The sequence below is a fragment of the Mixophyes fleayi genome, chromosome 1 (assembly GCF_038048845.1).
Source record: "Mixophyes fleayi isolate aMixFle1 chromosome 1, aMixFle1.hap1, whole genome shotgun sequence".
Lineage (NCBI taxonomy): Eukaryota > Metazoa > Chordata > Amphibia > Anura > Limnodynastidae > Mixophyes > Mixophyes fleayi.
This window is the reverse complement of record NC_134402.1, coordinates 463,180,676-463,205,095: the sequence shown is the minus strand read 5'-3', so window position 1 is coordinate 463,205,095 and position 24,420 is coordinate 463,180,676. Positions and strand designations below refer to the sequence as shown.

The window sequence follows — 24,420 nt, the reverse complement described above, 5'->3', positions numbered from 1 at the left end:
GTATGTCAGTGTGTACTATAGTGATGTGACTGTATGTCAGTGTGTACTATAGTGATGTAACTGTATGTCATTGTTTACCATAGTGATGTGACTGTGTGTCAGTGTGTACTATAGGGATGTAACTGTATGTCAGTGTGTACTATAGTGATGTGACTGTATGTCAGTGTGTACTATAGTGATGTGACTGTATGTCAGTGTGTACCATAGTGATGTGACTGTATGTCAGTGTGTACTATAGTGATGTGACTGTATGTCAGTGTGTACTATAGGGATGTGACTGTATGTCAGTGTGTACTATAGTGATGTGACTGTATGTCAGTGTGTACTATAGTGATGTGACTGTATGTCAGTGTGTACTATAGTGCTGTAACTGTATGTCAGTGTGTACTATAGGGATGTGACTGTATGTCAGTGTGTACTATAGGGATGTGACTGTATGTCAGTGTGAACTATAGTGATGTGACTGTATGTCATTGTGTACCATAGTGATGTGACTGTGTGTCAGTGTGTACTATAGGGATGTAACTGTATGTCAGTGTGTACTATAGTGATGTGACTGTATGTCAGTGTGTACTATAGTGATGTGACTGTATGTCAGTGTGTACCATAGTGATGTGACTGTGTGTCAGTGTGTACTATAGTGATGTGACTGTATGTCAGTGTGTACTATAGTGATGTGACTGTATGTCAGTGTGTACTATAATAATGTGACTGTATGTCAGTGTGTACTATAGTGATGTGACTGTGTAAGTGTGTACTATAGTGATGTGACTGTATGTCAGTGTGTACTATAGGGATGTGACTGTATGTCAGTGTGTACTATAGGGATGTGACTGTATGTCAGTGTGTACTATAGGGATGTGACTGTATGTCAGTGTGTACTATAGTGATGTGACTGTATGTCAGTGTGTACTATAGTGATGTGACTGTATGTCAGTGTGTACTATAGTGATGTGACTGTATGTCAGTGTGTACTATAATAATGTGACTGTATGTCAGTGTGTACTATAGTGATGTGACTGTGTGTCAGTGTGTACTATAGTGATGTGACTGTGTGTCAGTGTGTACTATAGGGATGTGACTGTATGTCAGTGTGTACTATAGGGATGTGACTGTATGTCAGTGTGTACTATAGTGATGTGACTGTATGTCAGTGTGTACTATAGTGATGTGACTGTATGTCAGTGTGTACTATAGTGATGTGACTGTATGTCAGTGTGTACCGTAGTGATGTGACTGTATGTCAGTGTGTACCATAGTGATGTGACTATGTCAGTGTGTACTATAGTGATGGTGGGATGGGAGAGGTGAGTGTGTAGCGATTGTGGTGAGAGTGAACACAATAACAATCATTATAAGGTATTTTCTGATGAAAAATTATTATTGTCCTGAAAAAAATGGATTCCTACTTATTGTCTACATTTCCATCTGACCAATTAACGATATATGTGGCTGTAGATAACCAAACTCTGGTGCCCATCAAACACTCAAACAGAAGAACTTTCCTACAAGTGCAAAACACGTTGTTCATAAAAATGCTTCTAATTGTCTAATATACACCTCTCACATACCCCTAATGTCTAATATACACCCCTCACATACCCCTAATGTCTAATATACACCCCTCACATACCCCTAATGTCTAATATACACCTCTCACATACCCCTAATGTCTAATATACACCCCTCACATACCCCTAATGTCTAATATACACCTCTCACCTACCCCTAATGTCTAATATACACCTCTCACATACCCGTAATGTCTAATATACACCTCTCACATACCCGTAATGTCTAATATACACCTCTCACATACCCCTAATGTCTAATATACACCTCTCACATACCCCTAATGTCTAATATACACCTCTCACATACCCCTAATGTCTAATATACACCTCTCACATACCCCTAATGTCTAATATACACCTCTCACATACCCCTAGTGTCTAATATACACCTCTCACATACCCCTAGTGTCTAATATACACCTCTCACATACCCCTAGTGTCTAATATACACCTCTCACATACCCCTAATGTCTAATATACACCTCTCACATACCCCTAATGTCTAATATACACCTCTCACATACCCCTAATGTCTAATATACACCTCTTACATACCCCTAGTGTCTAATATACACCTCTCACATACCCCTAGTGTCTAATATACACCTCTCACATACCCCTAGTGTCTAATATACACCTCTCACCTACCCCTAATGTCTAATATACACCTCTCACATACCCCTAGTGTCTAATATACACCTCTCACATACCCCTAGTGTCTAATATACACTCCTCACATACCCCTAGTGTCTAATATACACCTCTCACATACCCCTAATGTCTAATATACACCTCTCACATACCCCTAGTGTCTAATATACACCTCTCACATACCCCTAGTGTCTAATATACACCTCTCACATACCCCTAGTGTCTAGTATACACCTTTCACATACCCCTACTGTCTAATATACACCTCTCACATACCCCTAATGTCTAATATACACCTCTCACATACCCCTAATGTCTAATATACACCTCTCACATACCCCTAATGTCTAATATACACCTCTCACATACCCCTAGTGTCTAATATACACCTCTCACATACCCCTAATGTCTAATATACACCTCTCACATACCCCTAGTGTTTAATATACACATCTCACATACCCCTAATGTCTAATATACACCTCTCACATACCCCTAGTGTCTAATATACACCTCTCACATACCCCTAATGTCTAATATACACCTCTCACCTACCCCTAATGTCTAATATACACCTCTCACATACCCCTAGTGTCTAATATACACCTCTCACATACCCCTAGTGTCTAATATACACCCCTCACATACCCCTAGTGTCTAATATACACCTCTCACATACCCCTAATGTCTAATATACACCTCTCACATACCCCTAGTGTCTAATATACACCTCTCACATACCCCTAGTGTCTAATATACACCTCTCACATACCCCTAGTGTCTAGTATACACCTTTCACATACCCCTACTGTCTAATATACACCTCTCACATACCCCTAATGTCTAATATACACCTCTCACATACCCCTAGTGTTTAATATACACATCTCACATACCCCTAATGTCTAATATACACCTCTCACATACCCCTAGTGTCTAATATACACCTCTCACATACCCCTAATGTCTAATATACACCTCTCACCTACCCCTAATGTCTAATATACACCTCTCACATACCCCTAATGTCTAATATACACCTCTCACATACCCCTAGTGTCTAATATACACCTCTCACATACCCCTAGTGTCTAGTATACACCTTTCACATACCCCTAATGTCTAATATACACCTCTCACCTTCCCCTAATGTCTAATATACACCTCTCACATACCCCTAATGTCTAATATACACCTCTCACATACCCCTAATGTCTAATATACACCTCTCACATACCCCTAATGTCTATTATACACCTCTCACATACCCCTAATGTCTATTATACACCTCTCACATACCCCTAATGTCTAATATACACCCCTCACATACCCCTAATGTCTAATATACACCTCTCACATACCCGTAATGTCTAATATACACGTCTCACATACCCGTAATGTCTAATATACACGTCTCACATACCCCTAATGTCTAATATACACCTCTCACCTACCCCTAATGTCTAATATACACCTCTCACATACCCCTAGTGTCTAATATACACCTCTCACATACCCCTAATGTCTAATATACACCTCTCACCTTCCCCTAATGTCTAATATACACCTCTCACATACCCCTAATGTCTAATATACACCTCTCACATACCCCTAATGTCTAATATACACCTCTCACCTTCCCCTAATGTCTAATATACACCTCTCACATACCGCTAATGTCTAATATACACCTCTCACATACCCCTAATGTCTAATATACACCTCTCACATACCCCTAATGTCTAATATACACCTCTCACCTTCCCCTAATGTCTAATATACACCTCTCACATACCCCTAATGTCTAATATACACCTCTCACATACCCCTAATGTCTAATATACACCTCTCACCTTCCCCTAATGTCTAATATACACCTCTCACATACCGCTAATGTCTAATATACATCTCTCACATACCCCTAATGTCTAATATACACCTCTCACATACCCCTAATGTCTAATATACACCTCTCACCTTCCCCTAATGTCTAATATACACCTCTCACATACCGCTAATGTCTAATATACACCTCTCACATACCCCTAATGTCTAATATACACCTCTCACATACCCCTAATGTCTATAGAGATTAGGGGTATGCTGTCATATATATATATGACAGCAGGTATTAGACCACTTAGAGAGTATGATGACTTACCTTTGACTGGGCTGTTCCACAGATCTTACAGATATGATTGCCCTGTGGATCCCTGAATGTAGTTTGCCACTAAATGCTGCCAGTCCCCGGTAAAGACGACAGATGAGGCCACAGATTTGGGAGCTGCTTGATAACTGTTTTCTTCTCTTCTCACAGCTGTGTCAGCATCCTGCAGAGGGCGCCTCTGAGCAGCTGGCAGTTTGGGTAAGTGTTGTGGGCATACAGTGTACCATAGGAAGTTAGGGTGACCTCTATTACACTTTGATCTCTGTCCTGACAGGACTTCCCGCATTTTTTTCAAATACTGGCACCAGGAAGAGCTGATCCAGTATCTGCTGAGACTGCAGAATGCTGCAATCAAGATACAAAAGTGTTCGTATGAGACGTTTACTCTTATATTGTTTTAATGATGCTGTGTTCTGTATCACGCTGTGTATATAGGGCTGTGTTCTGTATCACGCTGTGTATATAGGGCTGTGTTCTGTATCACGCTGTGTATATAGGGCTGTGTTTTGTATCACGCTGTGTATATAGGGCTGTGTTCTGTATCACGCGGTGTATATAGGGCTGTGTTCTGTATCACGCTGTGTATATAGGGCTGTGTTCTGTATCACGCTGTGTATATAGGGCTGTGTTCTGTATCACGCTGTGTATATAGGGCTGTGTTCTGTATCACACAGTGTATATAGGGCTGTGTTCTGTATCACACTGTGTATATAGGGCTGTGTTCTGTATCACGCGGTGTATATAGGGCTGTGTTCTGTATCACGCTGTGTATATAGGGCTGTGTTCTGTATCACGCTGTGTATATAGGGTGTGTTCTGTATCACGCTGTGTATATAGGGCTGTGTTCTGTATCACACTGTGTATATAGGGCTGTGTTCTGTATCACGCTGTGTATATAGGGCTGTGTTCTGTATCACGCTGTGTATATAGGGCTGTGTTCTGTATCACGCTGTGTATATAGGGCTGTGTTCTGTATCACGCGGTGTATATAGGGCTGTGTTCTGTATCACGCTGTGTATATAGGGCTGTGTTCTGTATCACGCTGTGTATATAGGGCTGTGTTCTGTATCACGCGGTGTATATAGGGCTGTGTTCTGTATCACGCTGTGTTTATAGGGCTGTGTTCTGTATCACGCTGTGTATATAGGGCTGTGTTCTGTATCACGCTGTGTATATAGGGCTGTGTTCTGTATCACGCTGTGTATATAGGGCTGTGTTCTGTATCACGCTGTGTATATAGGGCTGTGTTCTGTATCACGCTGTGTATATAGGGCTGTGTTCTGTATCACGCTGTGTATATAGGGCTGTGTTCTGTATCACGCTGTGTATATAGGGCTGTGTTCTGTATCACGCTGTGTATATAGGGCTGTGTTCTGTATCACGCTGTGTATATAGGGCTGTGTTCTGTATCACACGGTGTATATAGGGCTGTGTTCTGTATCACACTGTGTATATAGGGCTGTGTTCTGTATCACGCGGTGTATATAGGGCTGTGTTCTGTATCACGCTGTGTATATAGGGCTGTGTTCTGTATCACGCTGTGTATATAGGGTGTGTTCTGTATCACGCTGTGTATATAGGGCTGTGTTCTGTATCACACTGTGTATATAGGGCTGTGTTCTGTATCACGCTGTGTATATAGGGCTGTGTTCTGTATCACGCTGTGTATATAGGGCTGTGTTCTGTATCACGCTGTGTATATAGGGCTGTGTTCTGTATCACGCGGTGTATATAGGGCTGTGTTCTGTATCACGCTGTGTATATAGGGCTGTGTTCTGTATCACGCTGTGTATATAGGGCTGTGTTCTGTATCACGCTGTGTATATAGGGCTGTGTTCTGTATCACGCGGTGTATATAGGGCTGTGTTCTGTATCACGCTGTGTATATAGGGCTGTGTTCTGTATCACGCTGTGTATATAGGGCTGTGTTCTGTATCACGCTGTGTATATAGGGCTGTGTTCTGTATCACGCTGTGTATATAGGGCTGTGTTCTGTATCACGCTGTGTATATAGGGCTGTGTTCTGTATCACGCTGTGTATATAGGGCTGTGTTCTGTATCACGCTGTGTATATAGGGCTGTGTTCTGTATCACGCTGTGTATATAGGGCTGTGTTCTTATTAGAGATTTTCACTGGCCCCCGTGAAGTGGTTTTGGTTTTGGATCTGGATTAGCTTCGTGTTTTGGTTTTGGCAAAACCACCCTCGTGTGTTTTGGATCTGTATTTATTTTGAAAAAATTGCTAAAATATGCTAAAGTCCCATAATTTGGTTCTTTTTTTGATCCTACATTATTATTAACCTCAATAACACTAGTTTCAAGTCATTTGCAGTCAATTTTGACCACCTCACAGGTCACAATATTATTGTCATACACTTTCAAACAAAGACTGCAGCAGTTCTTACCAGTGATAAGAAGAAGGCCATTGTCATGCCCGGGCATAAGACCAAACATCCACCTCTTATGTGTGCAATTATTTTTAGGCAAATCCTGACAACAGTTGTGTAGCCATTTGTAGCATTGTAAAGCCACAGTCCGTGGAGGTAAGGACCTTAACCATCTCGGATCCTCATCCATGTTACGCCATTTGAAGCGAGTTCATGGAAAGCTGTTGGGAAAATCAGAAACTTATGTTAAAACAATAATAACAAGCAGTCCAGCATCAGCTAGATCCCAGCACCTACAATCTACACCCCCAACACCTTCATCATCAATATCCTCACACGTGATGGGAGTTAGTCCTGCATCCAAGTTGCTAAGACTAGATGACTCCTCCACTAACCATGATTCCTCTGAAGAATTATTGAGCGTTAGTCCCGCTGCTGCTGCTTGGGGTCGATCTTCAACCCAGATGAAGACTACTAGTAGTTTACAACGATTGACTGTTAAACAATCCTTTGCTAGAGGAAGCATGTATGAAAGCTGTCACCCAGTCGCAAAGCGGATCACAGACGCCATGGGGACTATGCTGTTATTAGATCTGCATCCAATATCCACTATTAATGCAGCTGGTTTTTGACAGTTACGCGAGGTCTTCTGTCCCTATTACCAAATTCCATCACAACACCATTTTACTAGAAAAGCTGTTCCTCACCTCTACCAGAAGGTTCGTAAAAATGTAATTATTGGGCTACAAAATGCCATTCTACTCACTGTACACTTAACCACAGATATGTGGACAAGCGGAACTGGGCAAACTAAAGATTATATGATTGTGACAGCCCACTGGGTTGGGGATTCGCCTTCACCAGCAGGAACAGCAGCAGCATGTACCCAAGTACGTTACATTTTTCAGAGGCAGCCTCTGTGTATCATCTGCTTCACTAAGAGACATATTATTATTATTATATATATTATTATTAGTGTCAATAGTGTTATTGAGGATAAGGTCACCTCTAAAAAAGAGATGGGTTTTCAAAGAGCATCTAAAGATTTAAGGCTGTGGGAAAGTCTGACTGAGCGTGGCAGGGAATTCCATAAGTCGGGAGAAGTCTTGAAGGCAGGAGAGAGAGCTGGTTATCAGACATGAGACAAGGCGCAGGTCAGAGGTAATACCGCTGACAACCTGTTTGAAAAACTAAGGGATGTCATTTCAACATGACTTATTCTGCTTGGACTCTCCTGAGGATATGTCATTTCTCATAACGCCACCAATATTGTTAGAGCATTACAGCGGGGGGGATTCCATCACATTCCTGTTTTGCTCACACAATCAACTTGGTGGTACAGAACTTACAATTAAAAGTACAATGACATGCAGGAGATGGTGTCTGTGTCCCGAAAACTTTAGGGTCATTTTCAGGATTCTGCAACAGCATGTAGGAGAATGCAGCAGCTGCAAGAAGAATAGAACTTGAGGGGAATATACTTTAGTCCAGCGAAGTAGTCACCTGTGAAGAGAGTGCAGACACGGTTAGCTTGAGTCAAGTGATTGCCTTAATTATACTTTTTGAGAAGCAGCTAAAGAAATTGAAGGAGGAAATGAAACTAAACAAATCCGCTAACTATATTGTAATTGTAGATCAAGTACTTAATTCGCTTCGCCAGGATCAAAGAGCTATCAACATCTTGTAATGACATCTCCTCCTTCAGTTTCTCTGGCAACTGGTTCTAGGAAAAAACTTGGCTTTCCCAAGACACTCAGTGGTGATGTAGACGAGTCAGCACAACATTTTGACATTTGCTCTGCTCTCAAAGAATTGCCCAAAAATCCAGCGTGGATGAATTAGTATTGTTTGAGGAAGATGTACACAATGATGAGGGTGAATATGATGACAGTGTAGATTGCAGGTGCTGAAATCTAGCTAAGAGAAGGGAGCTACCTGATGCTGGTATGCCTGGTAATATTTTGGGTAGAATGGTATCTTGGAAATTTTATATTTTTCTACAGTAAACTTTCACCTTTTTTAGAGAGCTTTTTAGACAAAAAAAAACGTACAAGCTTTTTATTTACATTTTATTACAATTTCTTTTTTAGCACTGTACCCTGCCACCTCTCCTGTTTCTGAATGAGCTATGGTACAGTAAAATGTAACTGCAGATTTAGACTAAGCCAGCCAGCCCTATTATTTCTATTTCAGCAATGACTCTTAGCCATGGAGCTCTCCTCTTTGTCTGTTACCTATATAACACTTCTGAATTTGCCTGCAAAGACTAGTATCTGTATTTCAGCAATGACAATTAGCATTGGAGCTCTCCTTTTTGTGTTACCTATATAACACTGTAGAATTTTACTGCAGAATTACATCAACACTGTAAGCACTATTATTTGTATTTTTCTGCAATGAGATTTAACACTGGAGCTCTCCTGAATGTCACTGATTTCTTTCTTTAACACTGCTACCACCCTCCTCTTTCAATTCTCTAACTTTGCCTGCCTAACTGCTCTACACTCTATGCTACCTCTTCTGTATCTCTCTCTCAAATGGCGCTAGATGGCTGTGGGGGGCGGTATTTATAGATTACAAAACTCCCGAGATCCGACAACGGCACAATGACGTTTTGCCTCATTTTAGATTCCGAAAAAGCGCGAAATTACCGAGCCGACTCTGCTCGGTACTCGGATTCCCTAAGTTCGGGTGTGTTTGGTTTCCGAGGAACAGAACCTGAGCATCTCTAGTTCTTATTTATTGCACATTGTTATTATTGTGCTATGTTCTGTATCACGCTGTGTATATAGGGTGGTGTTCTTATTTATTGCATATTGTTGTTATTATGCTGTGTTTTGTGTCAAGCTGTTTATATAGGGCTATTTTCTTAATTATTGCATAGTGGCATTGTGCTTTGTTCTGTATCACAATGTGTTTATAGGACTGTGTTTTTATTTATTACATATTTTTATTATTATGTTGTGTTTTGTATCACGTTGTGTATATAGAACTGTCTTCTTATTTATTGCACATTGTTATTTTTGTGCTATGTTCTGTATCATGCTGTGTATATAGGACTGTTACAGCAATTATAAGGTTGGAAGATATTTGATATCTGAAGCTAATAACTAACAATATAATAAGTGTGTTTTTGCATAGCTATTAAATTAGATACAATATATAATAATTTGTATTAGAAATCAATATAAATGTATATGTATATGTATCAAAGTTTATTAGAATTAAGGATGACACTGCATATGCTAGAAGCTTAACCAGCAACTTGTTATCAAGATTGTATGTTCTAACTCATACTTGCCAACTCTCCCTGAATGTCAGGGAGACTCCCTGAAATATGGGTGATCTCCCTTACTCCCTGAAGAGTCTGGCATTCTCCCTGATGCTGAGCCAGTACAAGACGTGGTTGGCTTTGCCATCTGTGGCATGATGACACAGTTCAGAAATTGTGTCCTATTTCCATGTATTGATGCCTATGGAGGTGGCCATTTTCATGGAGACCAAGACTTAATTAAAGACTGACAGGTAAGACAACATGACTTCAGTAATGGAGACAGAAATGTAAAAGCCACTTCAGTCTCTAGAGATTCATTAGCTGCTTTTCTTTAATGCATAGTTGCCTACTCTCCCGGAATGTCTGGGAGACTCCCGTATTTCTGGAAGACCTCCGGGGAGAGCATGGCAACCTCCCAGTTCTCGCACCCGCATTAGATAAGTGGCGGGGGACGGCGCTTAATGACGCAAATATCGCATCATCTTATCCCCAACCCCTGTTGTAATTGGCCAAAATTGTGACAATCGTGTAGGGGGCGGGGCCAAAATGATGCAATTCATCAAGCCCCGCCCCTGCAAACTCACCTCCCCCGGGATCTCCCTGAAGCCAACGAGGAAAAGTTGGTAAGTATGTTCTAACTATTGTGCTGAGTTGTAATCCTAATAAAGTAAAAAAACAAAGAGCCCTGTGTGACTGCTTATATCACAAATAACACGTTCTTCTTCAAGACAATCAGCTTGATACAAAGATAAACAATGTAACATTAATCAGTAGCAAAGGTGCTATAAAGCAATATATCATGAAAAAAACAAAAAAGAAAACAAACAGGATTAAAATAAATGAACAAATAAAAAAACAAACTTCTCAAATATGAGCTTTCGTAACCCTATGCATATAAATGAACATTTCACAAAAGCCTGGGCTTGAATGGCTTTGTAAACATAAGAGATTCAATCCGTAACCAAATATTGAGACTTGCTTAGATGGTGAAATATTAACTCCTCTGAAATAGAATCGGAAGTTCAGTTTCGGGACAAATATCCCAATAAATGTATTGAACTCCAAAAATTGCCAAATTATCACAGGGAGGAGAACAAGCAACTAAGGACCAACTCCTTCAGGCATGATAGAGATGTAAACACCTTCCCATAGTGGATAATTATCCGTCCAAGGACAGAATAAAATCTAAAATCTATTCCAAAGTCTCTTACCGGTAATTGAAGACCCTCCGGATGAATGGTAGAAACTTCAGCTAATTAGATCTCATAAACACGGTCATCCTGTGGGTTCCGTAGATGTGTATAACCCACTTGCGCTGGTAACATCCGGTATAGAGGCTCATAGAGACCCTGGAGGTGCCGGAGTAATACCTGCCCGTTCCACTTGTATGTTCTAACTATTGTGCTGAGTTGTAATCCTATAGCAGCCAGAGGGACTGCTTTAAGTATCTGATCTGGCTGGACATTTCAGTATGGGCGAGGGCTGACGCAATGAAAATAGCTTTCAGTATGTTAATGCTCAAATGTAGCAAGACAAGTTATTCTTTAAATTTGTAATGGAATCAACCAATGGAGATCGAGCACCAGGGTGTAACTGATGCACTGTTGGACTATGAGAATAGGAGGACTCTCCTTAAAGAGACGATATCTTATGTTTTCTTAGAAACTGGAATGTGTGTGTTAGAATATGATGAATATGTGATTCGTTGTGTAACTTGTGTAACCCGGACATATCATGTGTGAAGAATGGAGTGTAGAGCGTTTGGACTGACGCCAAAAGAGACTTATACTCTCAATTTGTGAGATGGATGTTTTACTTGCTGTTATTATTTATTTGTCTTTTATTTTGAAGTAAACCTTCATTACTTCAGACTTCATTACTGGACATTGTTATTTAAACCTTATTAAGGACTGTGTTCTTATTTATTGGGTATTATTAGTTGTGCTGTGTTCTGTATCACGCTGTGTAAATAGGGCTGTGTGACAGGATAGAGCACCTCTGCCACCCTGTCTGTTATATAGCTGGGGACCACTTGGGCTTGCCTTGCCACCATCCCCTTTCTTTCTCCTACATGCGCCCTCTAACCGCCGCAGCCACCACTGAACTCCTTAGCGGTATCCAAAACCGCATCCTTCTGGGTAACTGTGTCACACGGCGCTCATTCGGCTTCCACAACCAAAGACTAAAACACTCACCTGTCCCTCATTAAGCATACCTCAGCTCCTGGTGTTGGCTCTGCGCAGACCTAGTACCTTTCTGTCCGTTGCAGTTTCCTATTGGTTCTTCGTCCTGGCTCTAAACTGCACCTGTCTCCGCTGTGTCGCTGCTCCAAGGGCTATACTGCTCAAGTCACACCAATCTCCATTATCGTGCTGTCTGGATCATCTACTTTGCATCCGTCCCTGTGGTCCGGCTGTACTACAGGTTGTATCTCTCAAGCTGCTTGATTTCATCTACCTCTGTTGGCTGCACTGTTCATGCTGCATTTGGTTCTGTTGTGTTACTGTATTACGGGCTATTCCAATCAGGCTGCACTTATCGTTATTACTCTGCTGGCTGGGCTGTTAACTACACCTCTCTTAGCGTGCTGCCATACTGTGGTCCCAAATACCTAAGCTGTACTTGTCACTACCGTTCTGCTGCTGGACTATTCATGCCACTACTACTCTGATTATGTCATTATACTGCTCAGCTGTATTTACTCCTGTTACTCTGCTAGTGGAACTGTACATGCTGCAATTACTCTCCTTGTGTCAATATACTACAGACTGTTCTGTTCAAACCTCTAGTCATCATTAAACCGCTACTTGAATTGTTCATCCTGCATCTGTCTTCACTCCGCTACTTGGTTGTAGAGCTTACATCCCAATTATCTCCAGTGTGTCTGCATACCTCTTACACCTACTCCCCTGGGATCTCGCCTGACACTCCTGGTAGGGACCGCGACCTGCAGATGGACGCCGCTAAGCTCAAATCACCTTGTGGTGATCACTGGTGAATACCATCCGTCCATTAACCTCCGCACCCTGCTGGGAGTAGCGCCAAGTTGGGCAGGTCCAAGAGTCCAGTGTACCAAACCGTGACAAACTCGCTGCTAGTGTACCCACTCACTGGTCACCCAGGCTGGTACCCCTGACCTCTTCCTGTAAATCAGGGTTGCTGTGGGTGGTTCCTTCCTGGCCTATCACAGGGGCCAGAGCTTCTGGCTAGCGGGCAGAGCGGTGGTGTCACTCACCGGACCGTGAGTGCCTCTGCGCTGGTGCGTGGTTCTCTATCCTTCCTGCCGGCGCCTGTCCTGAGCCACGGCCGTCAGCCATCTTGATGGACTGCGCATGCGCAGCATCCATGAACTCTTATGACCTTGCTTTTAACCTAATTGGTGGATCAATCACCTTTCCCTATTTAATTCACCTGTGGCCATGGTATCGTTGCCTGATCTTGAGTCTCATTCCCTGTGAGTCTCTGAAGGTGTCTCCTGTGTCCTGCTCGTATCTTTAGTTTCCTGCTGGATTACCTGCTCTGCTCATTGGCGGTTCCCATACCCGCTACTGACTCCTGTGTCCTGCTCGTGTCTTCAGCTGTCTGCTGGATTACCTGCTCTGCTCTCCTGCGGTTCCCATACCCACTACAGTCTCTCAGCTCTCCTGCTGTGCCTGCATATCCTCGTTGGACAAGCTTCTCTACTCAGCAGCGATATGCATACTTGTTATTAACTATCATTTGTTATCCTGCATATCCGCTTTGGACAAGCCTCTCTACTCAGCAGCGGTATACATACCCGCTATAGACTATTAGCTGTGACGCTGCATATCTGTTTGGGACTAGCTCCTCTGCTCTCCAATTGTATTTATACAGTTATAGACTCTTATCTCTCCTCCACTTATCCGCACCTGGACAAGTCCTCACCTCATCACAGCAGTGGTACAACTTGCTATACGCAGACCATCATCATCATCATTTATTTATATAGCGCCAACATATTCCGTAGCGCTTTACAATTGGGGACAAACATAATAAACTAATAAACAAACTGGGTAAAACAGACAAAGAGATTGACACATGAGGTTAAGTCTACATTTTGCATTTTGGCCCAGCCAGACTGCAAAGGTAAAAGTGACTCATAAGCTAAATGAACCCGTCACACAACAATGTTGGTCAGGGGGCAGCCGTCCCGCGTGAAACTGTGTAACAGGCTAAAGGTAGCGAGGTTAAGAGGGTGGCAGAGGAATATTACAAGCTTGTCTGAAGAGGTAGGTTTTCAGAGAACGCTTGAAAGTTTGTAGACCAGAGGAGAGTCTTACTGTGCGAGGGAGAGAATTCCATAGAGTGGGTGCAGCCCGAAAAAAGTCCTGTAACCGGGAATGGGAGGATGTAATGAGGGTGGATGAGAGACGCAGGTTCGGGGTGGGAGGATTGAGAAGATATTTAAATGTATTGAAAAGGCGTTTGGGGTTAGAAGCCTGAGCATAGATAAGAGATTGGAAGTATGTTTGTTTTGCCGTGTCCAGAGCATTTCGATAGGAGTGGTAGACAGAAGTATATGTGAAGAAGTCATTAGAGGTGCGAGATTTACGCCAGTGACGTTCTGCTTTACGGGACAGTTTTTGAAGATTTCGTGTTGCTTTAGTGTGCCACGGTTGACATCGAAGTCGACGTGTAGTATGTAGTGTCGCTGGAGCCACTTGATCAAGGGCCGTTTCTAAGGTTTGGTGAAAATGAGGTACTGCCATCTCAGGGGATGAGAATGTAGAGATAGCGGAGAGAAGGTGTTGGAGAGAGATGGAAAATTGTTGAAGATTAATAGAATTCAGATTTCTGCAGGTATGAGGAGGCTTGGTAGAGTTAGACAGTAGAGAGGTTAGAGCAGTGGGGGTGAGTGAGTAGCTGATAAGGTGATGATCCGAGAGGGGGGAAGGGTGTGTTAAGAAAATTAGAAACTGAGCATAGTGTAGAGAAAACAAGATCAAGGCAGTGGCCATCCTGATGAGTAGATGATTTAATCCACTGGGAGAGGTCAAGTGAGGAGGTTAGAGAGAGTAATTTGGAAGCAGCTTTGGAAGGTGGGTTATCAATGGGGATGTTGAAATCACCCAGGATGAGGGTGGGGATGTCTGAAGATAAGAAGTGAGGGAGCCATGCAGAGAAATCCTCAATAAATTGTTGGTGTGCTCCATGTAGAGAGAGTGGATTAAAAATGCGAATAGCATGTACTTCAAAAGATGTGAACGTGAGTGATGGGACATTTGGTAGAACTGTGAATGTGCACTGTGGGGTGAGAAGTAGTCCAACCCCACCTCCTTGTCTGCCTTCAGGTCTCGGGGTGTGGGTGAGATGGAGGCCACCATGTGAAAGTGCTGCAGGTGAGGCAATGTCTGATTGTATGAGTCATGTTTCTGTTATAGCCAGAAGGTTGAAGTTTTTTGAGTGGAAGAGATCATGAATGGAGGTAAGTTTGTTACAAACAGAGCGTGCATTCCAAAGGGCACATTTAAAGGACCTTGGAAGAGAGGGGAGACAGGTGATGTGTTTGAGGTTTGCTATAGAACGGTAGTGCTCTGATGTATGTGTGTGTGAGGAGTGTGGGGGACCTGGATTAGGTGATATATCACCAGCTAATAGAAGCAGAGTGAGAGAAAGATAGGTAAGGGGATTGTAAGATGTGTGACTTTTTATTTTCAGGCGACAGGTGGAGGTTGTACTTGTTAGAGACAATATAATAGGACAACAGTTCATGGGTGTTAACTAGAGGTGAGTGGAGTAATGCAGGTGTAATGTGGACAAATGTTTGTGTTGGTGGAGGGGTGAAAGATGACACAGTTTTAAAGATCATGCCATGAAAAGAGACCAAAAAAAGCAATTTGTTCCACATTGTGATAAAAGGAGTTCAAGCCAAAAAGTTAGGGGATTTTAAAGAATTACCACTTTGCAGTGTTCCATATGGAAAAACACGCAATGCAGAAATAGGCTGTGGCAGATGTAGCTTATTGCTGGAAGTAAAATCCAGTCAAATGCTGTCCAATGTTTGTCCAACTGTGTTGTCTAACTGTGCATTTTCGTTCACTTTGTGAGAAAATCCCACTTTGTGAAGAAATCACACACGTCTACCTCCCACATACGTCTCCCCATAGACTAAGGCTAAGACCACTGACTCTCCCGCTACCTACCTGCACCTGGACAAGTCTTCCCTTCACAGCAGTGGTACAACTTGCTATACGCAGACCACTGACTCTCCCGCTACCTACCCCTGGACAAGTCTTCCTTTCACAGCAGTGGTACAACTTGCTATCCTCAGACCACTGACTCTCCCGTTACCTTCCTTCACCTGTTCACGTCCACTCTACTCTCCTACCAGTACAGCTGCAAGTCGCTGACTCTCCTACCAGTATAGCTGCAAGTCACTGACTCTCATCTGTTCCATTGGCATTCTCTCTCCATCTGCTGTTATATACGTTCCTACTATTCACCCTACTGCCAGAGGACCGCTGTGTAAACCCCGCCCCTCTGGTAAGCATTATCAACTGGTGAATCCTGGGCAGAACTCCTAGTGCCCGTGACAGGTGGTACTAGACGCTGGGTCCAAGCTTCAGAAGAGCCGGATAACGGATTAGATTTCGGTCTAATATGCAGGTCTCAGGAATTACAGCAGGAAGAAGTTGTCAAGCAGGTTCTTGAAGCAAGTGATGTTTATTAGCTGAAGTGTCCTAATAAGGACAGTTCACACTGGTTTCTGGTACCAGTGATCAGAAGGTCAGATGGAACAATAATGATATATTACATGGTCAAACAGAGCTCCTTTTTATACAGAAGCTGACACAAATCTTGGCAGGGGGTAAGCCAGCCCCCTGATCCGAGATGGCTCCGCAAAGACTGAAATTCTTCAAAGATTAACATCAGTGTGAGGGAACGGTGTCTACCATGCTACCGAGTTCCCCTGTATGTGGGTACAAAATTACACCGAGGCAGATATCCAAATTAACCAATGGTAGCTTTTATTAATGGAACAACAACAGCAGGCATAAAACCAACATATGTACAGGAGTAACAATTACAGGTATGCACAAGAGTAGTACATACAATACTGGTCCTATTATGGCCACATTGGGAAGTCCAACTATAGGCTTACACTTTCCTGGTAATACAAAGCCCCAGTGACTGCCAGCAGGGCAGTGGTCCGGCTTCACTCTCACCTCAATTTTGTCGAGCACACAGATTCACTAGACCTGGGGTAACTTATCCAAAGGAAGAGGAACAAGGGTCCTCGCAGTCCTTATCCCAATCTCTGTCCTCCGTCAGTTGGCAGGAACCATTACCTCCTACACCAGCCTGATCTTTCCTCCATCACCCCCCTGACACTGCTCTGTCTTATACCCACAGAATAGCCTCAGGCTGTAGGGGTGTGTTGGGCTGTCTGCTGTGTCTTAGGATATTAAGGTATAGGAATACAACACATGTTTCCTAATTAAGGTGCTTAAATCAGACACAGAAAGCCACCATGTCTGGCTTGTGAATACATTACTAAACATTATCTCGTCTGCCTACAGATGTAGCTAAAAGCACTATATTACAGTTTCTTATTTTTAGCCTGTAAAGTGTGGTTAACTAGCGATGTAAATAGGGCCAAATATACACAATTATATAATGGTTACAGTATAATGTAATGGTGATATTCACTCCATTGTGTTTTAAACATAACACTTGTCTGACTAGATCTTAACAGAGGAGGAGACGCTGCCCCTAGATCTCCTGATGTTTACTGTTTACCAGAAACATCTTTGATTACCTAGTCTAGTATATCTGATATAATTATTGATGTATTGTTTCTGCAGACCTAGAATACACATAGGGGCATATTCAATTGTTGGCGTTACAGCCTAAAGTAACGTGACGCATGCACTATTACCGTCATTACGGTAATAGTGCGCGTAAATACCGTTATTACGGTACATTTCTCGCTGGATATCAGCTTGTGGCTCAAGGAGCTGCGAGCTGAAATCCGGCTTATTATTACCGTAATAACGGTAATACTTTTTCCGCAGCGGAAAAAGTAAACAATTGAATATACCCCATAGACTTACTCTTTTGGCCTTAGGACTAGCGTGAATACCTCACCTACAGTGTAATAGATAATGTAACGTAATCTCATATATTACCAATCTTAAGGCTTGATATCCAGACACAGTATGGGGGGGGGAGCACAGACATGCTATGGGAATGAAAACACACATACTGACTACACAGTGATAATGTGTTCTAGGGCAGACCCTCTAGGGGGACATGGGGATCAAAAGTACATGTTTAACGATAACGTGATAATCAGAATGTGAGATGTTCTTTAAACTTGGATTTTAAATGGAATTTATACTTAACAAAATTTACACTAATTTGTGATATCCTAAATCACATTGATGAGAGGTTTCCTTTCACTTTAACCAGGATACAGGTAATGACTCCCTGCTGTGTATTCAAGTGTTGGTCACTCAGTGATGACAAAGATCTAATTAGCCTAAATGGGGTTTGTGATTGAATCACTTATAAATAACTTATGGTATAAATCTATTTAAAGGAAATAGCGCAGGGCGCTTATTTATATAATTGCAAATGTACTTATTTTTGATATTATGTGTATTTTGGTAAAGGAGTATCTTTATTTCTGAGAACAGGGGAGAAAATTTGTTTTTTGTTTTAACTTTGCTAGAGGAAATGCCTTATTTCTGAGGTATATATCTGATACAATATGCATTTGTTGAGAAAGTCTTTTGTGTATTTCAGTGTAGGGAAATTACTTCGGGGTTCTGTAACTTTTTTTTGCGAATTCTCAAGTGGAGGAAATGTGTATTCTGCAACTGTCTGAAGAAAGGACCCATGTTAATCTCATGTTAATTAGAACTTTTGGTGTGTGATGTCCAAACACACCTGGTGGCACAGGAAGGTTTCTTAGACTTGCTGTTAGATTTCCTGTGTCTAAAACAAGATGCAGGAAATCAGAGCAGGTTTTAGGTTATCACAGATAAGTGTAAATATTGTTAGCTTTGCATTGCATGTAAATCCATTGTTTGGGTAAACATATTGCATCCTGATACTAAAAATAACTCAGACCTCAGGGGGCTGGCTTACCCTTTGAGGCTGGGTCCAAAACTATATAAAAAGCACTGTTTTGTATTGAAAATTGTTCTTCTTGTTTCATCTGACCTGCTCACTGGTACCTTCAACCAGGGTGAGCAAATAAACATCACTTGTTTCAAAGACCTGCTTGGAAACTTCTCCATCCCTGTGATCTACAGATTAGACCCAACTCTAATCCGTTCCTGGCTGTTCTGAGGTTTGGACCCAACTGTCCGGTACCACAGCTCTGCCCACTACCCAGCAGCTCTGGCCAGTGTGATAGGGCACATCAACCCTGATCCACAGTAAGAGGTCAGGGGTACTAGACCAGGTACATCAGTAACGGGGTACACTCGCAGCATCAGTTACGCAGTAGAAACCCGGTACTGGATGCCAGTAAGGAATCCAGTGGTGGCAGCATTTGTAAGCCCCTCCTACTGCGGTTAGAGGGTGCATTTGGGATACCGAAAGGGTATGGCAAAGTAAGCCCAGCCTGTTCCCAGCAGCAACAGACAGGGTGGCATAGGCGGTCCATCCTGTCACAGGGTTTCTTCTAGAAAGATTAAAACAAAAAACAAATTTCCTCCCCTGGTCTCAGAAATAAATACATTTCCTATACCAAAATAAACACAATATAAAAAAAAACCGTACCATTCTAATACACAATATAAAAATAAGTACATTTGCAATTATATAAATTAGCGCACTGCTCTAATAATTTAAATATATTTATACAATAATTTTTTTAGAAATGATCCAACCACTGCCGCATATTGTCGTTGTAACATTTAGGCTGAACGAACTTTCAGTGCGTTTTGGAACTAGTTCGCCTTTCTATGGCGCTGCGGACCTTTTGCAGCGAATTGTAAATAACGTATAATAATAATGAGGATCAGGCGCAGAAATGAGATATTAGTTTATAAAACTGAATGTAAATTTAGTGCAGGGTGGATGAGAAGCACTTTTCAATATTAATAAATAATTAATATAATTGTTCCATTTTTATGCAATTCATTTTATTAAAACTATTAGATGTTTTACTTTGCAAGGCTTTTCTATGTATGTACAGATGTATCTTGTGTCTGTGTCAGGGAACCTGTATTCATCCCATCTACATTCCCTTTCTGTCACATATAGGTTACAAGGGAATCATCTGCCGTCGGGCTTTCCAGAAACTGTTGGATGAAATGAAAATATTAAAGGAGAGATTAAAGTTGGAAGAACTTGAGGCTGAAAGAGAACGTATGAGACTGCAGGAAGAAGAAGCACGTAGTAAGTGACAGTAGGGTATTAAATTACTGCTGGACAGAGTGGTCATAGAAAGTGTCTCTGACTGTCAGAGAGATAATAACACATTTATAACATACGCTGGTAGCACTATACGTGTCTCCGTGGCTCTGACTGTCAGAGAGTTAATAACACATTTATAACATACGCTGGTAGCACTATACGTGTCTGTCCGTGGCTCTGACTGTCAGAGAGATAACACATGCATTATGCTGGTAGCTCTATACGTGTCTGTCCGTGGCTCTGACTGTCAGAGAGATAATAACACATGCATAACATACACTGGTAGCTCTATACGTGTCTGTCCGTGGCTCTGAAGGTCAGAGAGATAATAACACATGTATAACATACGCTGGTAGCTCTATACGTGTCTATCCGTGGCTCTGACTGTCAGAGAGATAATAACACATGCATAACATACACTGGTAGCTCTATACGTGTCTGTCCGTGGCTCTGAAGGTCAGAGAGATAATAACACATGCATAACATACACTGGTAGCTCTATACGTGTCTGTCCGTGGCTCTGACTGTCAGAGAGATAATAACACATGCATAACATACACTGGTAGCTCTATCCGTGGCTCTGACTGTCAGAGAGATAATAACACATGTATAACATACACTGGTAGCTCTATACGTGTCTGTCCGTGGCTCTGACTGTCAGAGAGATAATAACACATGTATAACATACACTGGTAGCTCTATACGTGTCTGTCCGTGGCTCTGACTGTCAGAGAGATAATAACACATGTATAACATACACTGGTAGCTCTAGACGTGTCTGTCCGTGGCTCTGACTGTCAGAGAGATAATAACACATGTATAACATACACTGGTAGCTCTAGACGTGTCTGTCCGTGGCTCTGAAGGTCAGAGAGATAATAACACATGCATAACATACACTGGTAGCTCTATACGTGTCTGTCCGTGGCTCTGACTGTCAGAGAGATAATAACACATGCATAACATACACTGGTAGCTCTATACGTGTCTGTCTGTGGCTCTGACTGTCAGAGAGATAATAACACATGCATAACATACACTGGTAGCTCTATACGTGTCTGTCCATGGCTCTGACTGTCAGAGAGATAATAACACATGCATAACATACACTGGTAGTTCTATACGTGTCTGTCTGTGGCTCTGACTGTCAGAGAGATAATAACACATGTATAACATACACTGGTAGCTCTATACGTGTCTGTCTGTGGCTCTGACTGTCAGAGAGATAATAACACATGTATAACATACACTGGTAGCTCTATACGTGTCTGTCTGTGGCTCTGACTGTCAGAGAGATAATAACACATGTATAACATACACTGGTAGCTCTATACGTGTCTATCCGTGGCTCTGACTGTCAGAGAGATAATAACACATGTATAACATACACTGGTAGCTCTATACGTGTCTGTCCGTGGCTCTGACTGTCAGAGAGATAATAACACATGCATAACATACACTGGTAGCACTATACGTGTCTGTCCGTGGCTCTGACTGTCAGAGAGATAATAACACATGCATAACATACACTGGTAGCTCTATACGTGTCTGTCCGTGGCTCTGACTATCAGAGAGATAATAACACATGCATAACATACACTGGTAGCTCTATACGTGTCTGTCCGTGGCTCTGACTGTCAGAGAGATAATAACACAGGCATAACATACACTGGTAGCTCTATACGTGTCTGTCTGTGGCTCTGACTGTCAGAGAGATAATAACACATGTATAACATACACTGGTAGCTCTATACGTGTCTGTCCGTGGCTCTTACTGTCAGAGAGATAATAGCACTTTGTATAACTAATGCTGGTAGCTCTATACGTGTCTGTCCGTGGCTCTGACTGTCAGAGAGATAATAACACATGTATAACATACACTGGTAGCTCTATACGTGTCTGTCCGTGGCTCTGACTGTCAGAGAGATAATAACACATGTATAACATACACTGGTAGCTCTATACGTGTCTGTCCGTGGCTCTGACTGTCAGAGAGATAATAACACATGTATAACATACACTGGTAGCTCTAGACGTGTCTGTCCGTGGCTCTGACTGTCAGAGAGATAATAACACATGTATAACATACACTGGTAGCTCTAGACGTGTCTGTCCGTGGCTCTGAAGGTCAGAGAGATAATAACACATGCATAACATACACTGGTAGCTCTATACGTGTCTGTCCGTGGCTCTGACTGTCAGAGAGATAATAACACATGCATAACATACACTGGTAGCTCTATACGTGTCTGTCCGTGGCTCTGACTGTCAGAGAGATAATAACACATGCATAACATACACTGGTAGCTCTATACGTGTCTGTCCGTGGCTCTGACTGTCAGAGAGATAATAACACATGCATAACATACACTGGTAGTTCTATACGTGTCTGTCTGTGGCTCTGACTGTCAGAGAGATAATAACACATGTATAACATACACTGGTAGCTCTATACGTGTCTGTCCGTGGCTCTGACTATCAGAGAGATAATAACACATGTATAACATACACTGGTAGCATTATACGTGTCTGTCCGTGGCTCTGACTGTCAGAGAGATAATAACACATGTATAACATACACTGGTAGCTCTATACGTGTCTGTCCGTGGCTCTGACTGTCAGAGAGATAATAACACATGCATAACATACACTGGTAGCTCTATACGTGGCTGTCCGTGGCTCTGACTGTCAGAGAGATAATAACACATGCATAACATACACTGGTAGCTCTATACGTGGCTGTCCGTGGCTCTGACTGTCAGAGAGATAATAACACATGTATAACATACACTGGTAGCTCTATACGTGGCTGTCCGTGGCTCTGACTGTCAGAGAGATAATAACACATGTATAACATACACTGGTAGCTCTATACGTGTCTGTCCGTGGCTCTGACTATCAGAGAGATAATAACACATGCATTATGCTGGTAGCTCTATACGTGTCTGTCCGTGGCTCTGACTGTCAGAGAGATAATAACACATGTATAACATACACTGGTAGCTCTATACGTGTCTGTCCGTGGCTCTGACTGTCAGAGAGATAATAACACATGTATAACATACACTGGTAGCTCTATACGTGTCTGTCCGTGGCTCTGACTGTCAGAGAGATAATAACACATGTATAACATACACTGGTAGCTCTATACGTGTCTGTCCGTGGCTCTGACTGTCAGAGAGATAATAGCACTTTGTATAACATACACTGGTAGCACTATACGTGTCTGTCCGTGGCTCTGACTATCAGAGAGATAATAACACATGTATAACATACACTGGTAGCTCTATACGTGTCTGTCCGTGGCTCTGACTGTCAGAGAGATAATAACACATGTATAACATACACTGGTAGCTCTATACGTGTCTGTCCGTGGCTCTGACTGTCAGAGAGATAATAACACATGTATAACATACACTGGTAGCTCTATACGTGTCTGTCCGTGGCTCTGACTGTCAGAGAGATAATAACACATGCATAACATACGCTGGTAGCTCTATACGTGTCTGTCCGTGGCTCTGAAGGTCAGAGAGATAATAGCACTTTGTATAACATACACTGGTAGCACTATACGTGTCTGTACGAGTCATATTACTGGTAGCTTATTCTATGAAAATTGTCTATATAAAGGACAAACATTTTTACTAATTCTAATTCTAGGTTCAGTCAGCCGACCTATTCCTCTTCCTCGAAAGAAACCCCCATCTTTACCGCCCAAATCAGGAGACATCCACTTGCATTCTGTACCACATCCTATTCCGCGTCCTCGAAGTCAGCTAGTTCAGGTAACGGTAAAGACAAATTTTCATCAGTGCTGAATTATTTCTACCAACCATTAAAAGATAGAGATATAGCTAACACAGACACAGGCACAACTCCATGTGTGTGAATGAGCAGACAGCGGACATGAAAACAGTACGTTGGAGACAGACATGAGACAGAGCAGAGAGCTTACATTCTAGACCCAGGGGTGAT

The 24,420-nt window shown here is 42.2% G+C and overlaps 1 protein-coding gene across 1 annotated transcript in view; it reads left to right on the top strand.

The window, feature by feature from the left end:
- The window catches only part of LOC142110416 (myosin-IIIb-like), a 185,895-nt gene that overhangs the window by 139,807 nt on the left and 21,668 nt on the right, over window positions 1–24,420 (top strand). The window contains exons 21-24 of the mRNA XM_075193765.1: window positions 4,543–4,590; window positions 4,667–4,758; window positions 20,293–20,427; window positions 24,106–24,230. Coding sequence (XP_075049866.1) covers window positions 4,543–4,590; window positions 4,667–4,758; window positions 20,293–20,427; window positions 24,106–24,230 — 400 coding nt within the window. The remainder of the gene's footprint in view (window positions 1–4,542; window positions 4,591–4,666; window positions 4,759–20,292; window positions 20,428–24,105; window positions 24,231–24,420) is intronic.